This window comes from Labrus mixtus, chromosome 7, assembly GCF_963584025.1.
Source record: "Labrus mixtus chromosome 7, fLabMix1.1, whole genome shotgun sequence".
In the NCBI taxonomy this organism is placed as follows: Eukaryota; Metazoa; Chordata; class Actinopteri; order Labriformes; family Labridae; genus Labrus; species Labrus mixtus.
In genome coordinates this window covers 22,142,173-22,156,595 of record NC_083618.1, presented here as the reverse complement: position 1 = coordinate 22,156,595, position 14,423 = coordinate 22,142,173, and the positions used below count along the sequence as shown (strand labels likewise).

At 41.8% G+C, this 14,423-nt stretch overlaps 2 protein-coding genes across 4 annotated transcripts; both read right to left on the bottom strand.

Annotated features, from left to right (window-relative positions):
* Positions 1–547: 547 nt before the first annotated feature.
* On the bottom strand, positions 548–9,109 carry LOC132976977 (dynein axonemal heavy chain 12-like). 3 transcript variants are annotated; one of them, XM_061041288.1, is made up of 13 exons: positions 8,791–9,107; positions 8,114–8,286; positions 7,565–7,641; positions 6,671–6,805; positions 6,419–6,577; positions 5,573–5,818; positions 5,054–5,225; positions 4,807–4,912; positions 4,087–4,266; positions 2,744–2,872; positions 2,356–2,484; positions 1,362–1,515; positions 548–1,274 (listed from the first exon to the last, which is right to left on the bottom strand). In XM_061041288.1, exons 2-13 carry the CDS (start codon positions 8,272–8,274, stop codon positions 1,099–1,101), a joined length of 1,824 nt encoding a protein of 607 aa, XP_060897271.1. In that variant the 5' UTR covers positions 8,275–8,286; positions 8,791–9,107; the 3' UTR covers positions 548–1,098. The 3 variants fall into 3 exon arrangements, with proteins under 3 accessions (XP_060897271.1, XP_060897272.1, XP_060897273.1); XM_061041289.1 differs by having other exon boundaries at positions 7,589–7,641; positions 8,791–9,106; XM_061041290.1 differs by lacking the exon at positions 548–1,274 and having other exon boundaries at positions 1,368–1,520; positions 8,791–9,109.
* A 1,733-nt stretch (positions 9,110–10,842) lies between these two features.
* On the bottom strand, positions 10,843–14,384 carry rps23 (ribosomal protein S23). The gene is made up of 5 exons (XM_061041710.1): positions 14,377–14,384; positions 13,343–13,488; positions 11,827–11,986; positions 11,407–11,527; positions 10,843–11,031 (listed from the first exon to the last, which is right to left on the bottom strand). The coding sequence occupies exons 1-5, from the start codon at positions 14,382–14,384 to the stop codon at positions 10,885–10,887; spliced, it is 582 nt and encodes a 193-aa protein (XP_060897693.1). The 3' UTR covers positions 10,843–10,884.
* Between the last annotated feature and the right edge of the window lie 39 nt (positions 14,385–14,423).

The window sequence follows — 14,423 nt, the reverse complement described above, 5'->3', positions numbered from 1 at the left end:
AAGTACTGTTACTTTAATAAAACTTGACTTAAGTACAAGTTAAAGTTTATAAATGTACTCAAGTAAAAGTAAAAAGTAACTTGTTTAAAATGTACTTTAAGTAAAAGTTACTTAGTTACTTTTTTTTAACAACGCATCTCTCGTGTGTCGTGAAAAAAGGACGAGGGAAATATTAATCTCAAAGTTTTTTTTAATTAAAGGCAAATCTTTGCGAAGTTTATCTTTTCAGATAAACTTTTTCTTTTCTACCCCATTGACAAAAACAAAATATAAATAATGATGGATAAATAATCAAGGCTTATGTTCAAGTAATCAGCTGTTTATGAAGGGAAATGGTTAAACTATTTAAGAAAATACTAAAAGGATCTTTGTCTCAATCATAAACAGTGTAAAGAGTATTTTAGTGTTTTTAGTTTTATTATTCTGAGGCTGGTTAGTCTCAAAGACAGCCTCAAAGGCTGATTTAGCTTCAACTAAACCTGAGATGAAAGATAATCCATTTATCTTGTCTGTTTGAGCACACATTTTCTGAAAAGTGGAGCAGGCAAAAGACAGAGGATGGACTTTTCTCATCATTGGGGGTTTGTAGACAGACTAGAGACACATATTAGTGTTAGAGAAACATGGAGAAGTGTATTTTGAATAATATGTGACCTTTAAATATCAGTAACAAGAAAAGAAAAAACTCCATCCAAAGTAGAGCTGCAAAGTTATTTTAACAAAAGGCTGTTTAACAAAATATTTATCAATATAAGGTGTTTTTTTAAACAAAAGAAGGCAGGGACTTTATAAGACCAAAAGGATCCAGGCAAGTCCTTAAAAGTTGACTGCATACAAACATCACTTATTGCAATTACTTGTGATACGGATGGAGAATTCAAATCAGAGTTGTGAAATACTTCTAGAGGCTTTTTCCATTTACCAAATAGGGATTATTTCCTTTAATTCTATGACCTTCTTTTCTCATAAATATCAGTTAAGTCCTTTATTTTTTATATATTTCAGTGTGTCAAAGCCCTTCTGTTGATACGTAATCATAAGATGGTAAATATATCTGATGGTTTTTGACTAAAAACAGAGTAATATCTCACTCCTGCGTCATCCCGGCGTGCTGCTCTGCTGACCATAAAGGTCGTACTCTTTGTACTGGATGTAGTCCTTCAGTCGCCCCGGCAACGGCAGGAAGCTCATGAAGACAGGAGACCGGAGCCGAAGGCGGCCGAGACACTGACGGATCCTCAGACGACAGAGATGCTTCAGACAGCGGGCGTTCTCTGAAGAGGAGAGATAACACTCTGGTTTCTGTTTGTCACCACACAGGAGTTTATTTTTTAAAGTTTTTTAAAAGTTTTTTTATTTACCTTGCAGCCTGCAGATGTCTGGCCACTGCTGCTGCTCCATCACAGCCGCCTTCAGCTTGGAGCACAGAGTCACATGATCCATGTAGTCCAGCAGGATGAGGACCAACTGACCCGAGAGGTCTTTGAGCCAGTAGACGGTGATCACCTCACAGAACTGCACTGACACACACACAGATAGTATTAACAGCAGCTCACACCGATGTTAGATCATTTTACACTTCAGTGATCAACAGAAGTCAACACAGAGATAGTTTATGACCAGTTCAGAGTTTTTGATAAACAGAGCAGTGAGGATCCATTCATTTCATACCAGTGATGAGCTGATACACAGACACATGTTGGAGCAGGTTTGGACACAGCAGGTGTCTTCCTCAGGGTGACTCTGAGGAAGACACCTGCTGTGTCGAGACACGTCATCACATTAAAATAGCTGAATTCACTCCAGAAATGTTCCTTCATGCTGTGATTGTCCGCCCCTGTTCTGAGACGCACCTACTTGCCATGTATAAAGTCGAGGTTTAACAAGAAATTAAAGTAAATGTAAGGCATGTGTTTCTTTTTTTTCATTGTTAAGAGACATGTTTTGCTCTCCAGTGATTCAATCTTTTAACACTTCCCAAACAGTTTATCACATTATATCTCTGAAGCCACCAAAACAAATCAGGAAAACCTACAAAATCAGTTTTTAAGATAAGATAAGAAGTGTTCTTGAAGCTAGAATCTGACGTTCATTTTAGAAGAATTTTCTGTTGTATTTGTTGAAACTCTCTTTTACATTCAACAGCAATAAATAAATGAAGATCTCAGTCTTCAAATAGAAAACATCCCGTCTCTGAGCCTGATGCAGGCTGGTGGAAAGACTGTCTAACCATTTCATGTGTTTCCAGTATGAGGGCAGACATTCCTACCTGTCAACCTGTGAGCACTCTACCTGTGGACCTATTGCATATACAAGAGGTTTTCCTGAATCTAAAGGTGTTGCCCTGTTGATTACCAAAGTGTCTTTGATGACGCAGTCACTCCAGCCCTCGTAGCCTTCAGGGATGTGAGAGTTGTTGCCGTAGGGACAGTCAAAGCAACGTTTGACATCATAACCAAAGTTACACAGCATCCTGAGCATCACCTGACACACAGAAACAATAATAATTCATCATAATAATCATGAAGTTGAGGAAAGTTAAACATATAACCCTTCAGAGATAAAACATAAAGATTACAAGAAGGCCTCCCGATGAGAATGAGCCTTTAAAAGTGCAAATTATCTCAAATTGGGATGAATAAGGATCTACAAAAAAATCATCATCTTCATCTTCACCTCACTGAAGCTGGAGCCGCTGGACAAATCTGTGAATCTGAATCAATGTTCTCTAAAGTATTTTTACCTCGTCTTTGAGCGCGTACTGCAGGGCGGAGGGGAAGTGTGTTGTGTTCACTTTGCAGTAATAGTTGACGTTGGCTCCAAACCTCAGCAGCAGGTTGATCAACTCGTAGTTGCCCGAACGCAGAGCAACCTGAAGGTGAACACACATTCACTGGATCAGCAACAGGCTGTCCTGTAGGTGTGAGGAACTTTTGCAGGCGGCCAAAGTTTGTGTTACTACTTGTTGGAGGTTGTCTGTGTTTGTGTGCGTGTGAGTGCTCTGTCTGTCCTCTGATTCTGTTGTTTGTTTGTTCCTTGTGTTTACTTGGGAGTGAGTCCTCTGTGTGTTGTGTGGATCTTTGTTGCCGGTCCACAGGTGGAGCTCAGTGAGTGGCTGGAGGAGTGGGGATCGACGGGGAAGATGGTGTCTGCTGGATTGGTCCACGCTCAGCATCAGCAGCTCTCAAATAGACCCGCTCTGCACACAATCAACTTTTGAACTGACAGAAGCAGCTCGATTCTGTCCTCGGCCTCAAACCTTTAGTGTATACCTGAACTCTGAATTAGTATAAACTTTGAATCTCATAAAAGAGCACATGTCACTCCGCTGTTCATCTCCTTACACTGGCTCCCAGTTACTGCTCACATCAAATTTAAAACTCTGCTGCTCGCTTACAAATCGGCGACAAAAACGGCTCCTCCTCACTTTAACTCTCTCGTCCAGGTCTACACTCCCTCCCCCCCACTACGCTCTGCCAATGAAAGGCGTCTGATCCAACCTTCACAACAGGGTCCTAAGTCTCTGACTAGACTCTTCACCTCTGTCGCCCCCCGGTGGTGGAATGAACTTCCAAACTCCATTCGATCTGCAGAGTCCCTCTGCACCTTTAAGAAAAAGCTAAAGACCCAGCTCTTTATGAATACCTACTAACTTAATGATGATGGTTTCAGTATTATTGATGATGATGATGGTTGTGACGATGGTTTTTGTTTGATAACGACGACTTATAAGATGGTTTCTATACTGATTAGAGCTCTCAAGAACTGCCGTCAATGTTGTGCTTTGCCTCTGGTCACTTCCTGTCAGCACCTGTGTGTCCAATCAGACTCAAAGCTGATTGTTTGCACTTACTGACATTGTTCCCTTTTTTCTAGATCCTTGCTTGTGTTGTACTTACTCTCTGATGTACGTCGCTTTGGATAAAAGCGTCTGCTCAGTGAATTGTAGAATTGTATAACCTTGTTAAAATATTAAGAATCATATTTTTTTGCTGCTCACAGCTTTACCTTTCATTAAAGCGGCTTGTGAGCCGGAAGAGAGAGAGAGAGTCGGTGACACAAAGCAAAGGGGTGGTGTTGGCGTACCTGCAAACATTTGATTGGGTCTTGGTTGGCCATAGCTCCGCCCTCCAGCAGCACCTTCGCTGATGGCACGTCGTTATTGGAGACGGCAAAGAAGAGCGCGGACCTCCTCTCATCGTCAAAGCTGCGACGAACCCAGGGCGGGAGCATGAAGTTTGGGTCATAACCTGCATCCAGCAAGACCTGAACGGAGGAGAGATTATGTGATTAATGGAAATATAATGTATAACATATAATGATTACAATTTAAAAATATTTTAATATTTATTATTTACAAATTTACAAAGTACAAAACTTTTATGAAATAGAAAACTCAGAGTTTCCCGCAGTTCAGGGTTGGCACCAAAAAGGACCTCTGATAAAGCACATACTACACACACACACATACACACACACACACACACACACACACACACACACACACACACCACACACACACACACACACACACACACATACACACACACACACACACACACACACACACACACACACACACACACACATACACACACACACACACACACACACACACCCCATACACACACACACACACACACACACACACACACACACACACACACACCCCATACACACACACACACACCCCCCCCCCCCCCCCCCCCACACACACACACACACACACACACACACACACACACACACACACACACACACACACACACACACCACACACACACACACACACACACACACACACACCTTGAGGCAGTGTGTTTGTCCTCCTGCAGCAGCAGAGTGTAGAGGACTCATCCCGTTGTCGTTAACCTCAGACATAGAAGTGACCGGAATCAGCAGCTTCAGAGCTCTGAGGAAAACACACACACACACACACACACACACAGAATTGAACAAAACAAAATGGCGAGCTCCTTAATCTTGATTTAGTTTTAGGCCTTCGATATGAAACATATTTTGTTCTGTTAATGAATCAGAGTGTGATATTTACTCCAGGTGTCCTCTGTGTGCCACTCTGTGGATCGGCATGTGTCCCGTGTGTTTGGCCACGTTGGCGTCGGCTCCGTACTGGAGCAGCAGACTGATGACTGAAGGATCTCCACACGAGCACGCCTCGTACAGGATGGACGCCTCGTCGTGAGCCTGGGACAGAACGTCTGCACCTGAGGGACAAACGACACAGAGAGGACGATCTGTGCTTGAAAAGACTTAGTTCACATGTTTCAATAACAGCTGAACTTTCTTTGCAGTTTAACACAGGACTTATTAACGCTGACTGAAGCAAAGCCAGTTTAATAAACACTCTTAACATGCTCTCTCCAGGGGCCATTCTACAGTCTTGGCAAAAAACAATTTGGTTCTGTCAGATGGGGATCCCTCAGGGAGGTTTCCTATCGTCATTGCTAAAGTTTGCACGTTTTAGACCGCTGCTTTGGGCCCCCTAATGGTCTGGAGCCCAAATCAGTTGTCTGCCTTGCCTGTTGACAAGCAGCACATCTGGCTCTCTCACCTCTCTTCAGCAGAGTCTCCACCATCTCCAGGTGTCCTCCCTGAGCGGCCAGAGCCAGCGGTGTGAGCCCGTAGTGGCTGCGAGGGTCCGGCGTAGCTCCGGCCTCCAACAGCAGCTTCACCAGCGCCAAGTTCCCCAGACGAGCGGCCTCGTGGAGCGGACGGCGGCCGTTGCAGCCCTGCTGGTTCACCCTGGAGCCCAGGTGGAGCAGCAACTTCACCAGGTCAGTGCGCCCTGAGCGGAGCGCTGCACAGATTTCACATGAAGCTTGAGTGATTGTTTGGAAGTTTAAAGGAAGCAAACCTCAGATTCCATAAGACAGGGTTACGGTCATGGTTAGGCCTAACAGCAGCTCAAAGTAAAGCGTCAACAAGTAAAAGATAAAGTGCAAAGTAAAAATGTAATGACAATAAGTAAATAGAATAAGATACACAGTTATTATAATACGCAGCTCACACCTTCACTTGTGAAGGAAAAACTGACTTTTTTACAAAGAAGAACTGCCCAATGTTTTTAAAAATGTCACTATGATATATTATGAGACTTTTAGCAAAATGCTTGTAAGGGCACCGCTAGCCTAGTGGTAAATGTACGCGCCACATGTACAGAGGCTTAGTCCTCCAGGCAGGCAGCCCAGGTTTGAATCCGACCTGTGGCTCCTTTCCTGCATGTCATTCCCCACTCTCTCTCTCTCTCTCTCTCTCTCTCTCTCTCTCTCTTTCTTTCTCTCTCTCTTTTTGATTTCTGCCTCGATCCACTGTGATATCTCCAACATATTGGAATAAAAGAAAGTATAAGTGAACCCTCCTATGCGACCTCAAAGCAGTTAAATGTTGGTCAGCGTACCCACAAACATTGGAGAGTCTAGTTCTTGGTCCTGGCAGTCCGGATCAGCTCCATGTTGGAGGAGGAAGGAGGCGTTTTCTATCAGACCTCGTTCTATAGCCACAAACAAAGGAGTCTGACCGCAGACAGAACGAGTCTTCACCGAGTCTGGACCTGAAGCTGCAGGGGGTAAAGGTGTTTCTCTGTCTTAATGATGATGTGCTTTTATGAGATGTTGAAGCTGCACAGACTCAGGATGACGACTACTCAAACCTTTGAATGTGATCTCCAGGACGGTTTGGTTGCTCTGAGCCGCGGCTTCATGAAGAGGAGTCCATCCTCGGCTGTCTGTTTGGGAAAACGCTTCCTTCTGTCGGACACTCAGATCTTTTAACAGCTTCTCGTTTCCTGCACAGACGGACAGACTGTTAAGAGTTTATAAGAATTTCAACCCAACCCTTGAATCTGGCACAAATCAAATTCAGATTGGAAGACAAGGAAGTCATCCTCTGAGTCAGCTTCACCACCAATCAATGAAATTTCACAATAAAACTCAGAATAATTCAGAATATCTCAGAGGACTGTATCAGAATTCAAATCCACTTTTTGGAAAACTAATGTCATGGAAACAGATTTAGAAAGATTCATAGTTATATTTAAAAAGAGATGAAAAGTAGTTAATGGCAGTGATTCTCAACTGGTGGGTCGCAACCCAGAGGTGGGACGCGGAGCCTTTTCCAGTGTTGCCTGGAAAAATAATTGTGTAAAAAAAGTCTGTGCAGCGCTTTTTAAAAATGTTGTTTTGTTCAGTTTCTTGCTTCTGTCACATGTTTTGTACAGATTGAGGTCCAAGCTGCACAATTTGTCAGTACAGAAAAATCTGATTGGTTGAAAAAAATATCAGATATTTGGGTCGTGATTTTTCACAAAGGAGTTGGTGGTGGGTCCTGAGGCATAGGAATATTTTTATAATAAACTAAAAGCCAATATTACATTAATTTGAAGCCCTAGAAGCAAAAAAAAAACCAAAACATTTACTGGATTAAACACGATTTATTTCCACATTGAGTTTCAGCCGTTTATCAGCAGGGTAGATACTCTGATGCAGATTCTTTTTGATTCTGAGTAACATGTCTGCACATCTCTAATACCTTGGGACATACACACCTAAAAGTCCCCCCCCCACCCCACCTTGTCTGATCGCCGTGACGATCCTGCTGCTGTGTGCAGACTCTGGACCCGAGCTGTGAGGGAAAAAGTTCATAAACTGTGATGAACATCTTCAACACAATTAATAAAACTAAACAATCTGTGACTATGAGCCAGAAAATTCACCTGATCTGATCTATTAACTCACCTGCTAGAACTGTATTTTTTTACTCTGCATACTTTCTTCATCCTCGAGGGGAAGTTCTAGTTTTACACTCTGTTATTGAGCGACATGCTTCTCACACACACATGCACAAACAGGACCTGTGGACATGCATTAAAGGAGAGATGTCAGAGCGGGGCTGCTACATATGGAGCGTTGGGGGTTCGGTGCCTTGCTCAAGGGCACACTGCAAGTCACCTTTGGGGCTCACTAGTTGTGAGGGAAGAGAGAGAAAATATCGCTAATGTTTGTGACGTGAGACAAACGGGATCTTTGTGTTAGCGGGTTAAGAAACGAGCAGAGCTTTGATCATGTTAGACAAACCAAACGTCTGAGACAAATACCCAGAATCCTTTTTTTCAGACCTCTTGTTGTCTCGTGTTGTTGTGGAGTCTCGTTGGGTTTCTTTTGATTTGTTGCTCTCCAGCAGACTCTGCTCGATCATGAACTGTGTATCCGCATCTTCATCGTCTTCATCTTCGGCTGCAAAACGCTCAAACTCCATGACGACGGCGCCCTGGTGGAACAGGGAAAATTGTAACTTCAAGATTCCTGGTTTGAATCCTACAAGGAACCTTTGCTGCATCTCTTTACCGTCAGAAGTGACTAATCCTATTCATACACATTCACACGCCGCCGACAAAGCAGCAGGAGCAACTTGGGGTTAAGAGTCTTGCCCAAGGACACATCGGACATGTGGCTGCAGGAGCTGGGGATCGAACCCCAAACCTTTCTGTTGGACAGAGACGACCGACTCTACCACTGGGCCGCAGCCGCCCCTACATATTTATCTTAAAATCAAGTATTGGTCCATAACCAGAGAAAAAATATCAAGACTAGAAGTAAACATTTTTGACATGAACACCTGAGTTCACCAGATTAGTAGAAACCAGATTTTTCTTTAATTATTCACCATTATAATCTCCCTAAACATTGTTGTGGTTGAATGCAAGTTGCAATTTTTACAAGTGCTGAACATGAAATTCACGAGCTGATAAGTAAACAAGACATTTGAACACACCTGTCGTTGAAGATGGAAACCCTCTCTGTCGGTTTAAAATCTTTTCTACCTCGTGATTTGGTGTTGGCTCGTTATTTTGGTTCTCCCAGACTCGTCCCTGATGATTAATTCATCTGCTCTCTCGTTGTGTCTGCTGAAGATTTGAGGAGGAGCAGAGCTGCGTGTCTACACGAGTTTCATCAATGAACCCATGACCCTCACAGTGACACAGTGTGTGTGTGTGTGTGTGTGTGTGTGTGTGTGTGTGTGTGTGTGTGTGTGTGTGTGTGTGTGTGTGTGTGTGTGTGTGTTTTTGTTTTTGTGTCCTGAGTTTCTGCTGCGTAGCTAAAACACTCAGGATGGGTAGAGGTGGGGGAAACATGGAATCTGGTTCATGCTACTATATTTAACCCCTCGTGCTAAGTTTAAGCTCCAAGCTGAACAGCAGCCAGGAAGTGTGATACAGCAGGATCAAGCTGTCAAGTGTTGTTGCCCTCTGTGCTTTCAGTGTATGAAACATGGACTGTAAGGTATGAACACCATCCACCTGGTGATGTGCTAATCATCAGAGCACACAGCAGGACTGTCCGCTAATTGTCTAATGGATGAAGCAAAACCTCTTTTTGTGATAGTAAATAAAGCTACACTATCAAAACACACAGACTGTTTGTGTTTGCATGGACAGGTGGCTTATTTTGCCTGCGTTCACCACATTCCCATGATGCATCAGTGGCCTTTTTCTTACGCTTGATTAAAGCCTTATTCATGTGACTTTGGCCTATCAGCCGCTACACTATAAAACCACAAATTATTAAAATGCTTCAACCCGTTTGTCCTCACTGATGTTTGCAGACAGAAGAGACACCGCAAGATGTTTAATTCTCATCGGTAGAGCAAAACCTCCTCAATGAAGACGCTGGGTTCATGTAAAGTTCATCTAATTTTGGTGGTGATAATTATTTGTAATATTATCTACCCATTTTTACAGCTCCAAACAGCTTCAGTTTCACAGAGCCTGGTTTGTCAAGGTTGGAGTTATTTTGGGCTAATTTCATCATAATTTAGTTTTAGTTTATTATTATGCTAAATATTCGCAGTTCATATTTGACACAGTTCTCCTCTACAAGAAATAAACAAAACATTAAGGACAACAGGGGGCGCTCCGACACTGATGGAGGGTTGGTCCCTGGCTATTACCAACACACAGAAGTAGGGCTGTGCATCTTTTCTGGTCACTGATTTGATAACGATTATCCTGTGAACAACTCTTAACAAATATCACGATGGGTTTCAGCCTCAATTTTCTATACGACTGCACATTGCTACTTTCAAATCAATGAAAACAAGTAGTCAGATAAAACTGAACTCCTTTTTTATTTAGTTTTAAATAAATACTGTATTTGTATTTCATTTGTTTTAATCCTGGTTTACACTGTTATTGAGACATGCTTCTCACACATGTACAAACAGGACATGTGGTCATGCTTTAGTGGAGATGAGTGAGGCTGCTACACACCAGTTTTTAGAGAGTTCGGTGCCTTGCTCAAGGGCTACTCGGCAATGCTGAGGAAGTACCCTGCACCTCTCTAGCACAGTCATTTGAACCAGCGACCCTCTGGTGCCCAACCCAAGTCCCTACAGACCGAGCTACTGCCACCCTGGATGAATGTCAACCTTTGTGTCTTTACCTAAATAAATAAATGGGTCAAAAGAAAACCTAAAAGCCACGCAGAGTACCCGATAATTATATTCCAGCACTGCATCGAGGCAAGAATCTTCCACATCTGCATCATAGAAACAATTAATCGAAACACCCCTATGCAGAGCATGAAACCTCAAATGTGCTTTAAAGAGAGACTAAACCAATTGGGAAAGGACAGCCTTGGCATGTTTCCCCTTTCATGCTCAATCTTAGCTGACCAGGAGCTCACAGCACTTCTAATTTGTATTACATACTGTGTAACACCTTACTTTCTTAAATTGGAACTAAACGGACATCCCTGCCGTGTAAGTCTGAATTCAGAGCGGATATTTCTAGTGACAAACTGAAATGAGAACACAAAACAATTGAACTGTAATTGAAAACATGTTTATTTGATTCTCTGCATCAACTGTTTATGACCTGGGTCTCTCCTTCTTGCCTTTGTAGAGAGCCAGCAGGGAGACGTTGGCAACCTTCACCACCTTGAAACGGACTCCGGGGATGTCACCCACGGCGTGACCTTTACGTCCGAATCCTGCCACCAGAACCTCGTCGTTTTCCTGCAGGAGCGAGGGGAGACGTTAGAGGGAGAGCAAAGCACTCAGGGGAACTGAGTGACTGTTTTAAATGTAAGTTTCAACATGGCCTGAAGGTTGAGCAGCAATAAGCAAACATGAAGCTGCTTCTAAGTCCAAATAGTGTTAACGATAGATTTACAGACTAATAGACAACAGACCAAACTAGCTGCAGCTTTGGAGGTCTTTCTTGGCCTGCAGTGGACCCTACAGGTTCAGCTTTAAGAAAATGTTTCAGGAATTGGGAGTTGTGAAAAAAGGAGTCTGAGCTATTTTTGAAGGGACTACTACGATTATCGACATTTTCCAGCTACAGATCCTGCAGAGCAAACGTTTGTGTGGCTGCATTCGGGCGCTTACTTCGATGAAGTTGAGGCAACCATCGTTGGGGACAAAGGCGGTAATCTTCTTGCCGTTCTTGATGAGCTGAACTCTCACACACTTCCTGATGGCAGAGTTGGGCTGCTTAGCCTCAACACCCCTGCAGACAGAAAAAAAACACACAAACACTGTTTAACACAAAGCTGCTACATGTAGTTTTCTTTTTTCACCCCGCCACAGGTCCTCATGGAATCTCTCCATAGCTGTACTTTCCTCCCCTCAGTGCATCATGTGAGCAGTAAAATACATTTTTGAGAAAAGACTGATCTTTGACAATCCTTTTGAAGGCTTAAAAACACAGTGCCATGAAGCATCAGAGGGGTTAAAGACTGACATCAAACTCAAAAAAGGACTGAATGTTATTCGATAACATCATGACTTCAGATTAATGGTACTCACACTTTCTCAAGAACGATTCCCTTGGCGTGGGAAGCTCCTCCAAAGGGGTTAGCCTTCAGGGCAGTGCCCAGATGGGCCTTCTTGTACTGTTTATCGTGCCATTTCTGCTCACGGCGATGGTTACGGAGCTTCCTGGCTGTGCGCAGACCACGACACTTTCCTAAAAGACGAGAGACCGGCAGGGGAAAACAGTCAAGAGCCTTTGCAGTGCAGAAACCCTGAAGCCTGATATACACACAAATCAGACAACGGCAATCAGATTTCTATTCGTCTTGTATCGCAGGTTTTCCGATTCCTCCACATTCTCTGCTTGTTTGCGTACAGGAAACCACGGCAACTGAACACAGCCGTTAGATTAAAGTTGGAGCTGATAAATATCGAGTGGCAGTTCAATAAACTGAACTGTAGAGTTCTTCCATCTGCTGAATACTGAAAACACCGGCAATGCCAAAAAAAATTCTTAAAATCCAGGAAATAGGATTCTACCAGCCGTCCAATCACATCGTTTGACACAAGTTACATTCTTTGAGGAGGTGCACACCTGGTTGTATTCCAGCTTCTTCGTACTAACGTGAACATTTCACATATTCAATAAAGTAGATTATAAACGAGGCTTCACTTGGATTGGGGGGAATTCAACATGTTGCAGCAGATCATAAAGTTTATTCATGATAATAAGCTGAGCCAACTTTCAGGTGCTTTGAATTTACTTTTCTACTAAATAAATAAATAAATACACACATGGTAACCTCTTACACACTTCAAGATTTCACTCCACAGAAGTTTACTGTTTGACTACTGACACTTGAAATCTCCCTTCACGTTGAACTCTTGTCTCTCTCAGGTGTTAGTCCAGCTGCTTTGCAACACAAATTAAAGGAAGCAGCGAGATTTTATCAAAGATTAAAGATTTAACTTTCAGGAACATTAAATCTTCACCTGTGAGATACTGAGATGTTTAACATGAGACTCAGTGGAGATTAAGAAACAAGAAGTACCACAGCTACTTATACAGGTAGACTTTAATTTAATGTATCTGTGACTAAATAAACAATATACAGTCACGTACACTTCCTGAAACACCTTAAAGAGCTTCAATTGTTAAAGCTAACTAAGCTAATCGCTGCTAACGCCGCTTAAATAGAAATACTAAACCTTATTAACACTCATAATCTGAGTCTCATAACAACTAACATAAACATCCAAACGTGTGTTATATTACCCAGATTTAAAAATAAAGATGAAACTCATAAAAGAGTTTATACGGTAAATTAAATATATCCTATGGAAGCTAACATGCTAACACGCAGCTAGCAGCTCGGCAGGTCTGTTATGGCCGCTCCACGTTGCGGAGAAAGACAACCTTTAAAACGGTTTATATCTTTATTGACTGCGCAGTTTATCCGTCACAAACTCATCGAAAAAGGTTTATAAGATGTTCCTAAACTACGTCGATGTGAAAAAACGCCGCAGTAGACTGAATAAATGTGAATTTTGGATAAAATTCAGACCGTACCCATGATTGCAGAAGCGAGCCTGGGATGGAAAGGAAGGTCCCAGGATGCACCGCGGCAATGTCTAGTCTGAGGACCCCGGTCGGGCGTGGCTTTCTTAAACGCCTGACTGAAATTATAACACAAAGCGGTGAAATTATGGCGAATTCTCCAAAAAAGTCACACATTTTCTTGATTTACGTTGTATATACTAATTTGTTGATACTTTATTGTCATTGAATGTTATGTAAAATGACATATATTGTAAATACAATGATACAAGTGCCACACGTGGTCAAAAAGAACAAACAAGAAAATGATGTGAAGGAATCAGGTGCCCTTGAAGGATGAAGGAGAGAAGTCAAATGCAAACTAATAAATTACTCAAATTTAAATAGCAAACATTTAAGCTGTAACACATACACTCTAAAATAAAGAGCAATACAAAAGTTAAAGCCTATAAAACTAGATCATAAATATCAATAGATGATTCACAGGCACAGTCTCAGGTACATTTTATATGATAAGATTGATCATTCCTGAAAATGTGCCCATTACATTTGTGTTCATCTCGACGATTTGTTATTTAAAAAATATGTTTATCCTGTCTTCATGGTTTAATAAATCAAATATTTAGATAAAATAATTTTTAAAAAATAATACAGAATAAAAAAAATAATAAGTCATCATCTCTGATAGGAATGTAGTGATACAAGCAACTCTTAATATGTTATGTGTCACGGTACAGAGTTCATGACAAGATTTTTTAAATTTGTACAAAGAAATTACATTTAAATCTTTCATGAATAAATATTATGTTTTTATTTTAATTCTGTAACAACAAAAATGCTAAATATCCCTTTTCCATTTTTCATATTTCGTATTTTTTGTTATAAATATAAGTAATACACCACTCAATCCATAGACTGTAAATATTACATTTGAATTTGTCTCTGTGCTAATGACGTCAAAGAAGAAACGCAAAAAGCAGAGAGAGCCCTCTGTTTGGTTAAAAAGGGACATTGCAGTATATCCAATTTCGTCCAATTGGCTTAACTTGTCCATGTTTGTATAGGTTTTTAATTGTCTTGTGTTACATTCATA

What these genes read in the sequence shown, in the direction of transcription:
- LOC132976977 (XM_061041288.1), bottom strand. Translation starts at nt 8,274, where the DNA reads ATGGAGTTTGAGCGTTTTGCAGCCGAAGATGAAGACGATGAAGATGCG. An exon ending in GCACACAGAGGACACCTGGA is followed by an intron (nt 4,913 to 5,053) that starts GTAAATATCACA and finishes TGTTTTCCTCAG; the next exon opens with AGCTCTGAAGCTGCTGATTC. An exon ending in AGACATCTGCAGGCTGCAAG is followed by an intron (nt 1,275 to 1,361) that starts GTAAATAAAAAA and finishes TCTCCTCTTCAG; the next exon opens with AGAACGCCCGCTGTCTGAAG.
- rps23 (XM_061041710.1), bottom strand. An exon ending in GGAATCGTTCTTGAGAAAGT is followed by an intron (nt 11,528 to 11,826) that starts GTGAGTACCATT and finishes TTCTGTCTGCAG; the next exon opens with GGGTGTTGAGGCTAAGCAGC. An exon ending in GTTGCCTCAACTTCATCGAA is followed by an intron (nt 11,032 to 11,406) that starts GTAAGCGCCCGA and finishes TCGCTCCTGCAG; the next exon opens with GAAAACGACGAGGTTCTGGT.